This window comes from Pseudophryne corroboree, chromosome 3 (genome assembly GCF_028390025.1).
Source record: "Pseudophryne corroboree isolate aPseCor3 chromosome 3, aPseCor3.hap2, whole genome shotgun sequence".
Lineage (NCBI taxonomy): Eukaryota > Metazoa > Chordata > Amphibia > Anura > Myobatrachidae > Pseudophryne > Pseudophryne corroboree.
This window is the reverse complement of record NC_086446.1, coordinates 342,819,335-342,838,990: the sequence shown is the minus strand read 5'-3', so window position 1 is coordinate 342,838,990 and position 19,656 is coordinate 342,819,335. Positions and strand designations below refer to the sequence as shown.

General features: G+C 48.6%; 2 protein-coding genes across 4 annotated transcripts in view; one reads left to right on the top strand and one right to left on the bottom strand.

Annotated features, from left to right (window-relative positions):
• Positions 1-19,656, bottom strand: part of ARHGAP23 (Rho GTPase activating protein 23) — a 197,467-nt gene that overhangs the window by 37,283 nt on the left and 140,528 nt on the right. For all 3 annotated transcript variants that reach the window (XM_063959691.1, XM_063959689.1, XM_063959690.1), the window contains exon 18: positions 7,869-7,942. In XM_063959691.1, the coding sequence (XP_063815761.1) occupies positions 7,869-7,942 (74 nt within the window). The remainder of the gene's footprint in view (positions 1-7,868; positions 7,943-19,656) is intronic.
• SRCIN1 (SRC kinase signaling inhibitor 1) overlaps positions 1-19,656 on the top strand; it is a 900,548-nt gene that overhangs the window by 860,268 nt on the left and 20,624 nt on the right. The window lies entirely within an intron of this gene.

The following is a 19,656-nucleotide window of genomic DNA, read 5'->3' as shown; positions in this document are numbered from 1 at the left end:
TGCTGTGCGCTACCTTAGTCTTGAAGACAGGATGTCTTCTGCCGCCGCTTTCACCGGACCTTCGTCTCTTCTGGCTCTGTAAGGGGGACGGCGGCGCGGCTCCGGTGACCCATCCAGGCTGAACCTGTGATCGTCCCTCTGGAGCTAACGTCCAGTAGCCTAAGAAGGCCAATCCACTCTGCACTCAGGTGAGTTCGCTTCTTCTCCCCTTAGTCCCACGATGCAGTGAGCCTGTTGCCAGCAGGACTCACTGAAAATAAAAAAACCTAACTAAACTTTTATTCTAAGCAGCTCTGGAGAGCTACCTAGTTTGCACCCTTCTCGGCCGGGCACAAAAATCTAACTGGCTTGGAGGAGGGTCATAGGGGGAGGAGCCAGTGCACACCACCTGATATCTCAAGCTTTTATTTTGTGCCCTGTCTCCTGCGGAGCCGCTATTCCCCATGGTCCTTACGGAGTCCCAGCATCCACTTAGGACGTTAGAGAAACATACATTTTACATGTGTCTGAACTTGCTGCAACACAGATGACAGACCATGGATGAGAAAGACCTAGTTCTGTCCGATTACAGCAGGCTGCTAATGCAGAGGATTTGCCTGAAACTCACAGATAAAACTTAGGCACTATGTTTAATATAAATACATTTCCGAATATCTAAAAATATATATTTAATGTGTTTTCAGTTGCCCTTGCTGCTGCTGATATGCTTGCTCTTTGTGCTAGTTTAAGATAAGTTAAGTATACAATTCTCGACCAATAGTGTTTGTTCCATTTGTGAACTGTGTATTAAATACATTGCAATATTTTGAAGTTATTTATGAAAGCAAGGAGAGAGATAAAGTGGAAAAAAAAAATAAGATTTTACTCACCGGTAAATCTATTTCTCGTAGTCCGTAGTGGATGCTGGGGACTCCGTAAGGACCATGGGGAATAGACGGCTCCGCAGGAGACTGGGCACATCTAAAGAAAGATTTAGGTCTATCTCGTGTGCACTGGCTCCTCCCCCTATGACCCTCCTCCAAGCCTCAGTTAGGAACTGTGCCCGGAAGAGCTGACACAATAAGGAAGGATTTTTGAATCCCGGGTAAGACTCATACCAGCCACACCAATCACACCATATAACACGTGATAGGAACCCCGGTTAACAGTATGATAACAATTGGAGCCTCTGAAGAGATGGCTCACAACAAAACCCGATTTTTGTAACAATAACTATGTACAAGTATTGCAGACAATCCGCACTTGGGATGGGCGCCCAGCATCCACTACGGACTACGAGAAATAGATTTACCGGTGAGTAAAATCTTATTTTCTCTGACGTCCTAGTGGATGCTGGGGACTCCGTAAGGACCATGGGGATTATACCAAAGCTCCCAAACGGGCGGGAGAGTGCGGATGACTCTGCAGCACCGAATGAGAGAACTCCAGGTCCTCCTCAGCGAGGGAATGAATTTTGTAGAATTTAGCAAACGTGTTTGCCCCTGACCAAGTAGCTGCTCGGCAAAGTTGTAAAGCAGAGACCCCTCGGGCAGCCGCCCAAGATGAGCCCACCTTCCTTGTGGAATGGGCTTTTATTGATTTAGGCTGCGGTAATCCTACCGCAGAATGCGCCAGCTGAATAGTGCTACAAATCCAGCGCGCAATAGACTGCTTAGAAGCAGGAGCACCCAGCTTGTTGGGTGCATACAGGATAAACTGCGAGTCAGTTTTTCTGACTCCAGCCGTCCTGGAAACATAAATTTTCAGGGCCCTGACTACGTCCAGCAACTTGGAATCCTCCAAGTCCCTAGTAGCCGCAGGCACCACAATAGGTTGGTTCAAGTGAAAAGCTGAGACCACCTTCGGGAGAAACTGAGGACGAGTCCTCAATTCTGCCCTATCCATCTGGAAAATCAGATAAGGGCTTTTTCAAGACAAAGCCGCCAATTCTGAAACCCGCTTGGCCGAAGCCAAGGCCAACAGTATGACCACTTTCCACGTGAGATATTTTAATTCCACAGTCTTAAGTGGTTCGAACCAATGTGATTTCAGGAATGCCAAAACCACATTGAGATCCCAAGGTGCCACTGGGGGCACAAAAGGAGGCTGAATATGCAGAACTCCTTTGACAAACGTCTGAACTTCAGGCAGTGAAGCCAGTTCTTTCTGGAAGAAAATCGACAGAGCCGAAATCTGGACCTTGATGGACCCCAATTTGAGGCCCAACGTCACCCTTGCTTGCAGGAAGTGTAGGAATCGACTCAGTTGAAATTCCTCCTTCGGGGCCTTCATGGCCTCACACCAAGCAACATATTTCCGCCTTATGCGGTAATAATGTCTTGCGGTGACATCCTTCCTGGCTTTGATCAGGGTAGGGATGACTTCCTCCGGAATACCCTTTTCCTTTAGGATCCGGTGTTCAACCGCCATGCCGTCAAACGCAGCCGCGGTAAGTCTTGGAACAGACAGGGTCCCTGCTGCAGCAGGTCTTGTCTGAGCGGCAGAGGCCAAGGGTCCTCTGCCAGCAACTCTTGAAGTTCCGGGTACCAAGCTCTTCTTGGCCAATCCGGAACCACGAGTATGGTTTTCACTCCTCGCATTCTTATTATTCTCAGTACCTAGGGTATGAGAGGTAGAGGAGGAAACACATAAACCGACTGGTACACCCACGGTGTCACTAGAGCGTCCACAGCGATCGCCTGAGGGTCCCTTGACCTGGCGCAATATCTTTTCAACTTTTTGTTGAGGCGGGACGCCATCATGTCCACCCGTGGTCATTCCCAACGGTCTACCCGCATTTGGAAACTTCTGGAAGAAGTCCCCATTCTCCCGGGTGTAGGTCGCCCATCGGAGAATCCTTGTGGCTTCTGCCATCGCCATCCTGCTTCTTGTGCCGCCCTGTCTGTTTACATGGGCGACCGCCGTGATATTGTCTGATTGGATCAGTACCGGCTGGTTCTGAAGCAGGGGCCTTGCTTGAAGTGAAATCTCCTTGGAAATTTCTTCCCTGTGTGACTGCACCCCAGCCCCGAAGGCTGGCCTCCGTGGTCACCAGGACCCAGTCCTGTATTCCGAATCTGCGGCCCTCTAGTAGATGAGCCCTCTGCAGCCACCACAGCAGCGACAACCTGTTTCTTGCCGACAGGGTTATCCGCTGTTGTATCTGTAGATGGGACCCGGACCATTTGTCCCACAGGTCCCACTGGAACGTCCTTACGTGGAACCTTCCGAATGGAATTATGCTTCGTACGAAGCTACCATTTTTTCCAGGACTCGTGTGCTTCCACTGGAAGAAACACTCTTTTCTGGTCTGTGTCCAGAATCATTCCCAGGAACAGAAGACGTGTCGTCGGGACCAGCTGTGACTTTGGAATATTGATAATCCAGTCGTGCTGTTGTAGCACTTCCCGAGAGAGTGCTACCCCCACTACCAACTGTTCTTTGGACCTCGCCTTTATCAGGAGATCGTCCAAATACGGGATAATAAAAACTTCCTTCTTGCGAAGGAGTATCATCATTTCGGCCATTACCTTGGTAAAGACCTTCGGTGCCGTGGACAACTCCAACGGCAGCGTCTGGAACGGATAGTGACAGTCCTGTACCACACATCTGAGGTACTCCTGGTGAGGAGGGTAAATGGGGACATGCAGGTACGCATCCTTGATGTCCAGGGAGACCCTGTAATCCCCCTCGTCCAGGTTCGTAATAACCGCCCTGAGCGATTCCATCTTGAACTTGAATCTTCTGATATAAAAGTTCAAGTATTTTAATTTTAAGATGGGTCTCACCGAACCGTTCTGTTTCGGTACCACAACCATAGTGGAATAGTAACCCCTTCCTTGCTGAAGGAGGGGCACCTTGACAATCACTTGTTGTGATTATAGTGTTGAATAGCCACCAACACCGCCTCCCTGGCAGAGGGAGGTGCCGGTAAGGCAGATTTTAGGAAACGGCGGGGGGAAGAACGTCTCGAACTCCAGCCTGTACCCCTGAGATACTACTTGAAGGACCCAGGGATCCATGTGAGAGAGCACACTGGGCGCTGAAATTTCTGAGACAGGCCCCCACCGTACCCGGGTCCGCCTGAGCAGCCCCAGCGTCATGCTGTGGACTTACCGGACGCAGGGAGGACTTCTGCTCTTGGGAACTAGCTGTGTGCTGCAGCTTTTTCCTCTACCTTTGCCTCTCGGCAGAAAGGATGAGCCTCTAGCCCTCTTGCTTTTCTGGGGCCGAAAGGACTGTACTTGATGATACGGTGCTTTCTTTTGTTGTGGGGTAGCCTTGTGGCAAAAAAGTCGATTTCCCAGCAGTAGCTGTGGAAACGAGGTCTGAAAGACCATCACCAAACAGTTTTACCCCCTTATAGGGCAAAACTTCCATGTGCCGATTCGAGTCGGCATCGCCTGACCATTGCCGAGTCCATAACCCCCGTCTGGCGGCAATGGACCTAGCGCTTATTTTTGATGCCAGCCGGCAAATATCCCTCTGTGCATCACGCATGTATAAGACCACGTCTTTTATATGCTCTATTGTCAGCAAAATATTGTCCCTATCCATAGTAATTTTCCGACAGGGAATCTGACCACGCAGCGGGAGCACTGCACATCCATGCCGAAGCAATGGCTGGTCGCAATATAATGCCCGAGTGTGTGACTATATCTTTTAGGGTAACCCCCTGCTTTTTATCAGCAGGTTCCTTCAGGGCGGCCGTATCCGGAGACGGTAGTGCCACCTTTTCTGATAAGCGTGTAAGCGCTGTATCTACCCTATGGGGTGTTTCCCAACGTGACCTATCCTCTGGCGGGAAAGGGTACGCTGCCAATTACCGTTTAGAAATTATCAATTTCTTACCGGGGGAAGACCACGCTTCCTCACACACCTCATTTTATTTTCTCAGATGCAGGAAAAACTACTGGTAGTTTTCTCTCACCAAACATAATACCCTTTTATGTGGTACCTGGGGTATTATCATAAATGTGTAATACATTTTTCATTGCCTCAATCATGTAACGGGTGGACCTATTTGGAGGGTACACTAGTCTCATCGTCGTCGACACTGGAGTCGGTATCCGTGTCGACATCTGTTTCTGTCATCTGAGGTAGCGGGCGTTAGAGCCCCCCATGACATTTGAGACGCTGGAACAGGCACAAGCTGAGTAGCCGGCTGTTCTGTGTCGTCGACCTTTTGTGTAAGGAGTTGACATTTTCACGTAATCCTTCCATAAGTCCAACCACACCGATGTCGATCCCGCAGGGGGTGACATCTCATTTACAGGCATTCGCTCCGCCTCCACATCATTATCCTCCTCATACATGTCGACACAGCCGTACCGACACACAGCACACACACACAGGGAATGCTCTGACAGAGGACAGGACCCCACAAAGCCCTTTGGGGAGACAGAGGGAGAGTATGCCAGCACACACCAGGGCGCTATATATCACAGGGATATCACATATAAGAGTGTTTTCCCTTATAGCTGCCTATATATATTGTGCCTAAATTGTGCCCCCCCCCTCTCTTTTTAACCCTTTCTGTAGTATTGACTGCAGGGGATAGCCAGGGAGCTTCCCTCCAACGGAGCTGTGAGGGAAAAATGGCGCCAGTGTGCTGAAGGAGATAGCTCCGCCCCTTTTTCGCGGACTTTCTCCCGCATTTTTATGGATTCTGGCAGGGGTTAAAAAGCACCTATATAGCCTCTGGGGCTATATATGGTGCCAGCTTGCCAGCCAAGGTGTCAGTATTGCTGCTCAGGGCGCCCCCCCCCCCAGCGCCCTGCACCCATCAGTGACCGAAGTGTGTGGTGTGCATGAGGAGCAATGGCGCACAGCTGCAGTGCTGTGCGCTACCTTGGAGAAGACCGAAGTCTTCAGCCGACGATTTTCCGGACCACCTTCTTGCTTCTGGCTCTGTAAGGGGGACGGCGGCGCGGCTCCGGGAACGGACGACGAGGTCGGGTCCTGTGTTCGATCCCTCTGGAGCTAATGGTGTCCAGTAGCCTAAGAAGCCCAAGCTACCACCACTTAGGTAGGTTCGCTTCTTCTCCCCTTAGTCCCTCGATGCAGTGAGCCTGTTGCCAGCAGGTCTCACTGAAAATAAAAAACCTAACAAACACTTTCTTCCTAGGAGCTCAGGAGAGCCCCTAGTGTGCATCCAGCTCAGCCGGGCACAGAAATCTAACTGAGGCTTGGAGGAGGGTCATAGGGGGAGGAGCCAGTGCACACCAGATAGACCTAAATCTTTCTTTAGATGTGCCCAGTCTCCTGCGGAGCCGTCTATTCCCCATGGTCCTTACGGAGTCCCCAGCATCCACTAGGACGTCAGAGAAAAAACATTAACCAATCAGCTCATAGCTGTGACTTTTCAATGAGAGTTAGAAGCCGATTGGTTAGTGCTTTACAGCTCTATCCAGACTTTGATAAATACCCCCCTTAATTTTACATTATCCAACCTCATGGACAACCTTCAGAATGTAAGCTCTCATGAGCAGGGCCCTGGACCCTCATGTGCTTATCTTTCTCTTACTTAACCCATCCTTGACGACACCTTATCCCGCGGTTTTCTGCCACTCTGATACTTATGTCAGTGTTATTTACCCCGTACTTGTTTTTTCATTTATGTACTAATTGGGCGCTGCGGATCCCTTTTGGCGTGATAGAAATAAAGGATAATAAGAAGAAGAAGAACCGTAGTGCATATTTCAAGATTTTCACACAACCAATTCAAAAGCATGGCATCTGGTTGCAAAATTTCTCTCTAGTATTTCTTCCTGTTCAGCAAATACCAACCCCTCAATTATTCGACATTGCTGTGGTAGTGATATAACACATAATGAATAGAACAGAACAGTACCTAATATTAAGTGTGTTATAAAGATGGAGAGAAGGAATTACATAAGATTAGGTGTGGAACTATAGTAAAATGTATCCTACCAGGTTATGGCGAAATGAACCACAGATTTACCGAATGTTTCACTTAACTCGCTCCTTACTGTATTCGCTCGCCTCAATAAAACATTAGTATCCTCCTCCTATGAGGAGGTGTAGTACAAACTGCTGCATAGAGCATATTGTACCCCGAAATTACGGCTGCTGGTGGGCACCTCCCCAGATTCACGATGCTTTATGTGTACAGCACCGGATGCAGATCTACGTACGTACACACACACACACACACACACACACACACACACACACACACACACTGTATGTGGAGCTGCCCCGAGGTCAATACATTTTGGTTAACTGTATGTATGTACATAAAATACACCTATAGTATTACCTTTACCCCTACTCCGGAGTAGGCCCTTTTGTGACATATATACAACCCCAGTACACACCGGACCACGGGTTGGACAATGATTGTTGTTAGCTAAAATCGCAGTGAGGAAAACCATATTGTCTCTGTGGATTTCCTCTGACACATTGGCGTTTTCACTATTTTTGCCCTGAGTTTCCTACTTATTCCATATGGCCTGGGTAGAGATGTCCCTTAATAAGGAAAAACAGGCAGAAAAGTTTTTGACATCTGGTTGCCCCACGTTAAGTCTTTAACCTCTTCCCTTCTAAATACACTGCGGGCGGCAAAGTCTTTGACCACATGGTACAATCCCGAGGTGCTTAAGTATGGTCAGCCTCCATCTTAACAATGCTATGTCTTCTTATGAATGCTTCTCCAAATACTGTTTCATTTACTTTTGGATGTATGTTCTCTGCCCATTGAACACCCCGATATGTGCTCCCCGTGTTTCCTCAAATGTTTGATATACTGATTGCTACAATGTGTTTTCTCAGACTGTTTTGTTGCTCCTACTATGTTAAATTGAATTTGTAATTACGTATTCAGTTCCCCAATAAAATATGGTTAAAAAAATAAAAATGTATCCTACCAGTTTGCGAAGCCTTTTCATCCTCTCCCTAGAATCGTCCAAACGATTTGCCTCAATAAACTCGTTGTATTTGTCTGGGGAAAAAATGGATAATATTCCATAAACATACATCTATTAGGAACACAAAAAAAAATGCTGGTAGCACAGACAGATACATTTATCAAGTTAATAATCCATAAAAAAACGGAATATATCATTAAAAAACACAATAATCAATAAAAATTGGGATAGTTATACCCCTCTGGCATCAGCTTCCCCACCACTATCAGAGCAGCATTCAGATTAATTTTTATATATCTTAGAAGCAACTGGTCATTTTTTTTTTAATCATAAATTTTATTGAATAAATGAGAATGGTACAAACGACAAAGAGATGGAACTCGTGAAAAAAACATTGTGTTACACTAAGTATCAGAAATAAAGAACCAGTTACAAACACATCGACAACTAGCTAGGTTAACCGTCTATCATGTAGATGAGAAGATGAACTCAGAAGAAACATAGTAATATCCATCTCAGACAGATCGCAACAAAAAATAAGTGTGGGAGATGAGAATGGCCTAAGCCAGAGGACAAGTAATGTGCTGTGGCAATAGGACAGAGCAAGGGGTGAGAGGGGAGTGGAGGGGAGAGGGAGATGAAAGAGGAGGGGGGAAAAAAAAAGGCAACTGGTCATTATTTTATGCATCTATTAGCTTGGCATATCTCCTCCCATAAATTCAAACATGATTCTTCATTCTAGGTGCCAAAATAGTACATAATCTGCTAAGGAAGCCATGTCCTCTATATTACAAAAATAAAATAAATCTATTGACCAATAACTAAATTATACCCTAAACTATTTATTCATTCCTAAACCAAGTAGAAAATAAATTAAATTATGTAACTGTCAAAGTAAAACCCAGTTGCTTACCATCGTGTGGCAGGGGGGGGCAAGGTCACCGGCCTTGCGAGGTGTCAGAGCCGCTTCGCCGCTGCAGGACCACCGTCCTGAAAGGTTGTTGTAAAGCGGGGCACTGCGCCTTAGCGGTCACAATCGCAGCACGCTGCACACCCCTAACAGTGCCTGAAGGTGACGACAGTGGCGAGTATAAACCGGGGGCCCCCCCCCCAGTTCTTGGTACGGCAAAAACGCAGGGGCGGCATACGGGACCGTCCTGGGGGGACCCGCTAGAGCCCCCTGTGTACACTGGCAAGCGGTTGTGAAAACAGGTATTTATAATAAGAATTTACTTACCGATAATTCTATTTCTCGGAGTCCGTAGTGGATGCTGGGGTTCCTGAAAGGACCATGGGGAATAGCGGCTCCGCAGGAGACAGGGCACAAAAAAGTAAAGCTTTACTAGGTCAGGTGGTGTGCACTGGCTCCTCCCCCCATGACCCTCCTCCAGACTCCAGTTAGGTACTGTGCCCGGACGAGCATACACAATAAGGGAGGCATTTTGAATCCCGGGTAAGACTCATACCAGCCACACCAATCACACCGTACAACTTGTGATCTAAACCCAGTTAACAGTATGACAACAGAAAGGGCCTCTTAAAGATGGCTCCTTAACAATAACCCGAATTAGTTAACAATAACTATGTACAAGTATTGCAGATAATCCGCACTTGGGATGGGCGCCCAGCATCCACTACGGACTCCGAGAAATAGAATTATCGGTAAGTAAATTCTTATTTTCTCTATCGTCCTAAGTGGATGCTGGGGTTCCTGAAAGGACCATGGGGATTATACCAAAGCTCCCAAACGGGCGGGAGAGTGCGGATGACTCTGCAGCACCGAATGAGAGAACTCCAGGTCCTCCTTTGCCAGGGTATCAAATTTGTAAAATTTTACAAACGTGTTCTCCCCCGACCACGTAGCTGCTCGGCAGAGTTGTAATGCCGAGACCCCTCGGGCAGCCGCCCAAGATGAGCCCACCTTCCTTGTGGAGTGGGCTTTTACAGTTTTAGGCTGTGGCAGGCCTGCCACAGAATGTGCAAGTTGAATTGTGTTACAAATCCAACGAGCAATCGACTGCTTAGAAGCAGGTGCGCCCAACTTGTTGGGTGCATACAATATAAACAGCGAGTCAGATTTTCTGACTCCAGCCGTCCTTGCAATGTATATTTTTAAGGCTCTGACAACGTCCAACAACTTGGAGTCCTCCAAGTCGCTAGTGGCCGCAGGCACCACAATAGGTTGGTTCAGATGAAATGCTGATACCACTTTAGGGAGAAAATGCGGACGAGTCCGCAGTTCTGCCCTATCCGAATGGAAGATTAGATAAGGACTTTTATAAGATAAAGCCGCCAATTCAGATACTCTCCTGGCAGAGGCCAGGGCTAGTAACATAGTCACTTTCAATGTGAGATATTTCAAATCCACCTTTTTCAATGGTTCAAACCAATGGGATTTGAGGAAGTCTAAAACTACATTTAGATCCCACGGTGCCACCGGAGGCACCACAGGAGGCTGTATATGCAGTACTCCCTTGACAAAAGTCTGGACCTCAGGGACAGAGGCCAATTCTTTTTGGAAGAATATTGACAGGGCCGAAATTTGAACCTTAATGGATCCCAATTTGAGACCCATAGATAATCCTGATTGCAGGAAATGTAGGAAACGACCCAGTTGGAATTCCTCCGTCGGAACCCTCCGATCCTCGCACCACGCTACATATTTTCGCCAAATGCGGTGATAATGTTTCACGGTGACTTCCTTCCGTGCCTTAATCAAGGTAGGAATGACTTCTTCTGGAATGCCTTTCCCTTTTAGGATCTGGCGTTCAACCGCCATGCCGTCAAACGCAGCCGCGGTAAGTCTTGAAAAAGACAGGGACCCTGCTGTAGCAGGTCCCTTCTCAGAGGTAGAGGCCACGGTTCGTCCGTGAGCATCTCTTGAAGTTCCGGATACCAAGTCCTTCTCGGCCAATCCGGAACCACTAGTATTGTTCTTACTCTTCTTTGCCGTATGATCTTCAATACCTTTGGTATGAGCGGCAGAGGAGGAAACACATACACTGACTGGTACACCCAAGGAGTTACCAGTGCGTCCACAGCTATTGCCTGTGGATCTCTTGACCTGGCGCAATATTTGTCCAGTTTCTTGTTGAGGCGAGACGCCATCATGTCTACAATTGGTCTTTCCCAACGGTCTATTAACATGTTGAAGACTTCTGGATGTAGACCCCACTCTCCCGGATGAAGATCGTGTCTGCTGAGGAAGTCTGCTTCCCAGTTGTCCACGCCCGGGATGAACACTGCTGACAGTGCTATCACGTGATTCTCCGCCCAGCGAAGAATCTTGGCAGCTTCTGCCATTGCACTCCTGCTTCTTGTGCCGCCCTGCCTGTTTACATGGGCGACCGCCGTGATGTTGTCCGACTGAATCAACACCGGCTTTCCTTGCAGGAGAAGTTCCGCCTGGCTTAGAGCATTGTAGATTGCTCTTAGTTCCAGAATGTTTATGTGAAGAGACTTTTCCAGACTCGTCCATACTCCCTGGAAGTTTCTTCCTTGTGTGACTGCTCCCCAGCCTCTCAGGCTGGCGTCCGTGGTCACCAGGATCCAATCCTGAATGCCGAATCTGCGGCCTTCTAATAGGTGAGCCTTCTGCAACCACCACAGAAGTGACACCCTTGTCTTTGGTGACAGGGTTATTCGCAGGTGCATCTGCAGATGCGACCCTGACCATTTGTCCAACAGATCCCTTTGGAATATTCTTGCATGGAATCTGCCGAATGGAATTGCTTCGTAAGAAGCCACCATTTTTCCCAGGACTCTTGTGCATTGATGTACTGACACTTTTCCTGGTTTTAGGAGGTTCCTGACCAGATCGGATAACTCCTTGGCTTTTTCCTCTGGAAGGAAAACCTTTTTCTGAACCGTGTCCAGAATCATTCCTAGGAACAGCAGACGAGTTGTCGGGATTAAATGGGATTTTGGAATATTCAGAATCCACCCGTGTTGTCTTAGCACCTCTTGAGATAGTGCTAAAGCTGTCTCCAGCTGTTCTCTGGACCTTGCCCTTATTAGGAGATCGTCCAAGTATGGGATAACTAATACGCCTTTTCTTCGAAGAAGAATCATCATCTCGGCCATTACCTTGGTAAAGACCCGAGGCGCCGTGGACAATCCGAACGGCAGCGTCTGAAACTGATAGTGACAGTTTTGAACAATGAACCTGAGGTACCCCTGGTGTGCGGGGTAAATCGGAACGTGTAGATACGCATCCTTGATGTCCAAGGATACCATAAAGTCCCCTTCTTCCAGGTTCGCTATCACTGCTCTGAGTGACTCCATCTTGAACTTGAACTTTTTTATGTAGAGGTTCAAGGACTTCAGATTTAGAATAGGCCTTACCGAGCCATCCGGCTTCGGTACCACAAATAGAGTGGAATAATACCCCTTTCCTTGTTGTAATAGGGGTACTTTGACTATCACCTGCTGAGCGTACAGCTTGTGAATGGCTTCCAACACCCTCTCCCTTTCGGAAGAGACGGTTGGTAAGGCAGACTTCAGGAAACGATGAGGAGGATCCGTCTCTAATTCCAACCTGTACCCCTGAGATATTATCTGCAGGATCCAGGGGTCTACCTGCGAGTGAGCCCACTGCGCGCTGTAATTTTTGAGACGGCCCCCCACTGTCCCCGAGTCCGCTTGAGAGGCCCCAGCGTCATGCTGAGGTTTTTGCAGGAGCCGGGGAGGGCTTCTGTTCCTGGGAAGGAGCTGCCTGTTGGTGTCTCTTCCCTCTTCCTCTGCCTCGTGGCAGGTACGACAAGCCCTTTGCTCTCTTATTTTTGTAGGAGCGAAAAGGCTGCGGTTGAAAGGTCGGTGCCTTTCTCTGTTGGGGAGTGACTTGAGGTAAAAAAGTGGATTTCCCGGCAGTAGCCGTGGCCACCAAGTCTGATAGACCAACTCCAAATAACTCCTCCCCTTTATACGGCAAAACCTCCATGTGACGTTTTGAATCCGCATCGCCTGTCCACTGTCGTGTCCATAAGGCTCTTCTGGCTGAAATGGACATAGCACTCACCCGAGATGCCAGTGTGCAAATATCCCTCTGTGCATCACGCATATAGATAAATGCATCCTTTATTTGTTCTAACGACAGTAAAACATTGTCCCTATCTAGGGTATCAATATTTTCAATCAGGGATTCTGACCAAACTACTCCAGCACTGCACATCCAGGCAGTTGCTATAGCTGGTCGTAGTATAACACCTGCATGTGTGTATATATTCTTTTGAATAACTTCCATCTTTCTATCTGATGGATCCTTAAGTGCGGCCGTCTCAGGAGAGGGTAACGCCACTTGTTTGGATAAGCGTGTGAGCGCCTTGTCCACCTTAGGGGGTGTTTCCCAGCGCGCCCTAACCTCTGGCGGGAAAGGGTATAATGCCAATAACTTTTTTGAAATTATCAACTTTTTATCAGGAGCAACCCACGCTTCATCACACACGTCATTTAATTCTTCTGATTCAGGAAAAACTGTTTGTAGTTTTTTCACACCATACATAATACCCTGTTTTACGGTATCTGTAGTATCAGCTAAATGTAACGTCTCCTTCATTGCCAAAATCATATAACGTGTGGCCCTACTGGAAAATACGTTTGAATTTCTACCGTCGTCACTGGAATCAGTGCCCGTGTCTGGGTCTGTGTCGACCGACTGAGGCAAAGGGCGTTTTACAGCCCCTGACGGTGTTTGAGGCGCCTGGACAGGCATTAATTGATTGTCCGGCCGCCTCATGTCCTCAACTGACTGTTTAAGGGAAGATAAACCATCACGTAATTCCACAAATAAAGGCATCCATTCTGGTGTCGACCCCCTGGGGGGTGACATCTGCATATTTGGCAATTGCTCCGCCTCCACACCAATATCGTCCTCATACATGTCGACACCACGTACCGACACACACCGCAAACTCACAGGGAATGCTCTAATGAAGACAGGACCCACTAGCCCTTTTGGGGAGACAGAGGGAGAGTCTGCCAGCACACACCACAAAGCGCTATATATACAAGGGATATCCTTATATTAAGTGCTCCCTTATAGCTGCTTTAATATATATATATATAGCCATTAATGTGCCCCCCCTCTCTGTTTTACCCTGTTTCTGTAGTGCAGTGCAGGGGAGAGACCTGGGAGCCGTTCTGACCAGCGGAGCTGTGACAGAAAATGGCGCCGTGTGCTGAGGAGATAGGCCCCGCCCCTTTTTCGGCGGGTTCTTCTCCCGCTATTTTTCCAGTCAGGCAGGGGTTAAATATCTCCATATAGCCCCTATGGGCTATATGTGAGGTATTTTTAGCCTTGTATAAGGTTTATATTTGCCTCTCAGAGCGCCCCCCCCCAGCGCTCTGCACCCTCAGTGACTGCCCAGTGAAGTGTGCTGAGAGGAAAATGGCGCACAGCTGCAGTGCTGTGCGCTACCTTATGAAGACTGAGGAGTCTTCAGCCGCCGGTTTCCGGACCTCTTCACGCTTCAGCATCTGCAAGGGGGTCGGCGGCGCGGCTCCGGGACCGGACTCCACGGCTGGGCCTGTGTTCGATCCCTCTGGAGCTAATGGTGTCCAGTAGCCAAGCAGCAAATCCACTCTGCATGCAGGTGAGTTTACTACTTTCCCCCTAAGTCCCACGTTGCAGTGATCCTGTTGCCAGCAGGACTCACTGTAAAGAAAAAAACCTAAACTAAACTTTCTCTAAGCAGCTCTTTAGGAGAGCCACCTAGATTGCACCCTTCTCGTTCGGGCACAAAATCTAACTGGAGTCTGGAGGAGGGTCATGGGGGGAGGAGCCAGTGCACACCACCTGACCTAGTAAAGCTTTACTTTTTTGTGCCCTGTCTCCTGCGGAGCCGCTATTCCCCATGGTCCTTTCAGGAACCCCAGCATCCACTTAGGACGATAGAGAAATTATGTTTTACACCGAAAGGAGACATTTGCCAGTATAAATAAGTGTATAGCTCCGGCACCATTGCAGGCGGCGGAGCTACCTCAGAGTGGGACCAGCGGCTTTTTGGCGCCTTCCTCTGCTTCCAGCACAGCAGCAGCAGGCACACAGCTCCTCCAACGCTCCAGATACATATAGGGGTGTCAGAAAGGGATAGAGCAGCTATTGTACTTGTACACAGAGTCCTCGTAAGGACAAAACATCGATGTTCCATTGAGTCACAGTATCAAGTTACAGCCTGCAGTCTCCCTGAGTCTGCTAGGCTTGGTGTGCTGGTCATTCTCTGGGTCTCCCACTCACATACCAATCAAGGGCAGGCTTGCTTGTACAGTGTCTGTGTGTTGTGTGTGAGAGTTTGTCTCCTGTGAATATGGTAAATACCACTTATGCACATGCAGATTCTCTCTCCCCTTCCCCTTCTCATGAACAATGTAGCAAGTCCTCACAGGCTTGTGAGGAGTCTGGGGGAAGGAGGGGGAAAGGTGCAGCAGCCATCCTGGTTAAACTCCCTGGATGGCAGACATGTTCTCTCAGCCCTCTGCAAATTGCCATGAGACACAGCTACTGCAGCAGGCTGTAGCAGAACTGGCTGCAAGGGGCAGAGGACAGACTCTTCTCCCTAGCTCAGGGCCACATACACGTGGGCTGCCTGCTTACTCTCAGTAACTGATGAAGAGGGACAGAAGGAGGGGGAGGAGCTGGACCCTATTATTGAGGATTCATCTCCTGCACAAGGGCTTGAGCCCCTCATAATTGCTATCAGGGATGTGTTAAAACTCCCAGTAGAAGACAATGCAGTAAAGTAGTCATTTTTCTCCTCACAGAAAAAGGTTAGCGTCACTTTCTCAGATTCTAAAGAATTAGATTATATGTTTAAAGTTGACCTGGAAAAATCCTGATAAAAAACTCCAGGTGGCCAGAAGCTTCTTAACTCTTTCCCATTTTCTCCTGAAGGCATGAAAAACTGGGAAGATCCCCCGGTTGTTGACATCTCTGTCTCACGCCTGTCTAAAGAGGTGGTGTTACCAGTCCCTGGCTCCTCGGCTTTGAAGGACCCTGGGGATAGAAAACTAGAAGGCTACACTGAAGTCTATTCCGCAACTGCGGGTTGCTGGTTGACACGTCATTCACACCTGGGTGGACCAGTTCAAGAGAGCCTTGCTGGGGATATGGCTCTGGTGAGTATGGTTACTCTGATCAAATACATTCAGGATACTGCACGCATCCTGTGCGACTCTATTAAAGAGATAGGCTCTATTAATGTGAGTACTACTGCCACGGCAGTGTTGGTGCGCAGAGACTTATGGCTGCGTGGATAGCGGACGCAGATTTCAAGCGTAGTGTGGTGTCTCTTCCTTTGTCAGGGGAGTGGCTATTCGGGTTGAGTTGGTTTCGTCGATTTCCAAAGCTACTGCAGGTAATTCTACGTTTCGCCCCTCGAGGGCCCCACCGGCTAGGCGCTCCTACCCGGGATCTGCTACTCAGTCCTTTTGGACCGCTATGTTTCGATCCTGAACCAGAGGCGCCTCAAACGCTGCACAAGGCACAAGAGGTAAGGCAAAAAAGCCAGCAGCTGCAGGTTCCCAGGAACAAAGCACCAGTTCAGCTTCCACTAAGGTCTCAGCATGACGGTGCCCGCCCACCCCGAGGGGATCTCATGGTGGGACCGTCACTTCACCCGCATCTAGGAAAGTTCGTGCCAGGAAACCTGGGTATAGGACCTCATTTCTCAGGGCTACAAGCTGGAGTTCGATGGTGCTCCTCCCCATCGATTTTTCAAATCAAGCTTAACATCTTTGGAGGATACGCGTGTTACGCTGCAACAGGTCATCCTAAGATGGGACTGGACCAGAGTCATTGTTCCAGTACAACTGCAACAACTGGGAAAGGGTTATTACTCCAACCTTTTAGTGGTACCGAAACCGGGTGGATCGGTAAGACCCATTTTGAATCTGAAATCCTTGAACCCTTACTAAAAGGTTTCCAGTTTCCAGATGGAATCCTTGCGAGCAGTGATTGCGGGTCTGGAAGAACAGGAGTTCATGGTCTTCCTGGGTATCAGGGACGCCTAACTCCATATCCCGATTTGGCTAACTCATCAGGCTTACCTGAGGTTTGCCTTGCTGAATGATCACTACCAGTTCCAGGCGCTACCCTTCGGCCTGTCCACAGCTCCGAGGGTGTTCACGAAGATGATGGTGGAGATGTTCCAACTCCGGGTCCAGGGGGTCAATATTGTCCCTTACCTGGACGATCTCCTGATAAAAGCAAGATCCAGGGAGCTTTTATTGCTTCATATAGACCGCACTATCCAACTTCTGTCACACCATGGGTGGATCCTCAATTTACAAAAGTCCCACCTGGAGCCAACTCAGCGGCTCCTATTCCTGGGAATGTTGCTGGATACTGTGGACCAGAAAGTGTTCCTCCCAGAAGACAAAGCGCACACACTTCAAGAGTTGGTCCACATGGTTCTCCAGACTACTCAAATACCGTCACCTCAGGCCAGGATTTCCCTTCTGTGGTGGCTGCAATCCTCCAACCTACTGGAAGGCCGAAGTTTCGGGATTCAGGATTGGATCCTCCTAACAACGGATGTGAGTCAGAGGGGATGGGAAACTGTCACCCAGGTGGCAACATTCTGGAACTTTGGGTGATCTACAATGCTCTGATTCAGGCCTCTCCTCTGCTCAGGGATCACGCGATCCAAGTACAGTCAGACAACGCCACGGCAGTAGCGTACATCAATCGACAAGGAGAAACAAAAAGCAAGGCCTGCATGCGAGAGGTGTCAAAGATACTCCTCTGGGCAGAAAGAAATGCAAGAGCACTGTCCGCAAATCTTCATTCCGGGAGTAGACAATTGGAAAGCGGACTTCCTGAGTCGTCACGATCTCCACCCGGGAGAGTGGGGGTTTCACCATCAGGTGTTTCAGCAGATCATCGACTGGTTGGGCTACCCACAAATTGACATGATGGCTTCTCGACTCAAAAAGAAGCTTTGTTGGTATTGCTCACGAACCCTCAGGCGAGGGCAGTGGATGCACTGACGTCGCCTTGGCCTTACCGGCTGGTCTACCTGTTTCCTACGATTCCATTGCTCCCAAGGGTGCTCAAGCAAACCAGGAATCAAGGAGTCCAGGCAATTCTGATTGCCCGTATTGGCCTCGGAGGGCAAGGTACGCGGATCTTCTGGACATGTCCGTCGAAGACCCTTGGCCTCTGCCACTGAGAAGAGATCTTCAACAAGGTCCGTTCGTCTACCCGGACTTATGGCGGCTTCATTTGATGTCATGGAGGTTGAGCGGAACATCCTAGCTCACAAGGGCCTTTACAAAAAGGTTATTGCTACCATGGTTCAGGCCAGGAAACCTATGACGTCAAAACACTATCATCATATCTGGAGAAGATATGTCTCTTGGTGCAAGGAACGCACATATCCGCCTGCGGAGTTTCCTACGTTTCCTGCAGGCTGGTGTGTATAAGGACTTACGTCTGGGTTCCATTAAGGTCCAGATTTCAGCTCTCTCAATTTTCTTCCGGAAGAAATTGGCAGTAGTGCCAGAAGTTCAGACCTTCTTGCAAGGGGTGCTTCACATTCAACCTCCTTTTGTGCCGCCCACGGCACCCTGGGATTTGAATGTAGTGTTGGAATTTCTACAGTCCTCCTGGTTTGAACCTCTAATGATGGTAGAAAACAAGTACCTCACGTGGAAGATGGAGGAATTCTAGGCCCTGGCTTCTACTAGACGTGTCTCAGAATTGGGGCTTTATCGTGTAAAAGCCCTTACTTGGTCTTTTATGAGGACACAGCAGAGCTCAGTACTAGGCAGCAGTTCCTGCTGAAGGTCGTCTCTGCGTTCCACTTGAATCAACCTATTGTGGTTCCGTCAAGTTCTGGCACTTCTGCTCCTCCAGAGGCATTGGATGCGGTGCGAGCCTTGAAGATCTATGTCAAGAGAATGGATCGGACCAAAGACGGATTCCTTGTTCGTGCTATATACTGTGCAGAGAAAGGGCAGTCCATTGCTCATTGGCTTAGACTTACTATCCAACAGGCCTATGTGTCGGCAGCCTTACCTGTTCCACAGTCTCTGAAGGCCCACTCTACAAGATCGGTGGAGTCTTCCTGAGCAGCTGCCTGTGCAGTCTCGGCCTTGCAACTATGCCGAGCTGCTACCTGGTCGGGGAAGAACACCTTTGTGAAGTTTTACAGGTTTGATACCCTGGCCAAAGAGGATTCCCAGTTTGGGCAGGCAGTGCTGCAGACGTCTCCGCACATTCCCGCCCGTTCTGGAAGCTTTGTGACGTCCCCACCGTACTAGTTTCCCCCAATAACCCTTATGGCTGCTAGAGAAAATAGGATTTTAATTACCTACCGGTAAATACTTTTCTCATAGTCCATAAGGAAAATTGGGCGCCCGCCTCAGTGCGATGAATTTCTGCAGGTTCTCTCTTCTATGGTTCCCTGTTCAGCTGTTGCTGTCTTGTTACCAGCCGTTACTGGTTGTTTTATGTTGGTGGTGCGCTGGTATGTAAATCTCACCACTCGTTGTTATGTTCCTTCTCTCAATTATGTCTTTTCCCCTTCGGGCACTGTTTTACCTATAACTGCCTGTGGGAGGGGGCATAGAGGGGAGGAGCCAGAACACCCAGGTGAAGAAATTTAATGTGCACCGGCCAATTTAATGTGCTCCTTAGTGTGCTCCTTTGGACCTCGTCTATACCCCATCGTACTAGATTCCCTCAATATCCCTTATGGACTGAAAAACATGGTTTTAGCAATAGTAAAATTATATATCAGTGTGGAGGGGGAGAGTCTGTACTCACCGCTGTCCTGATGGAGTGGCCCCG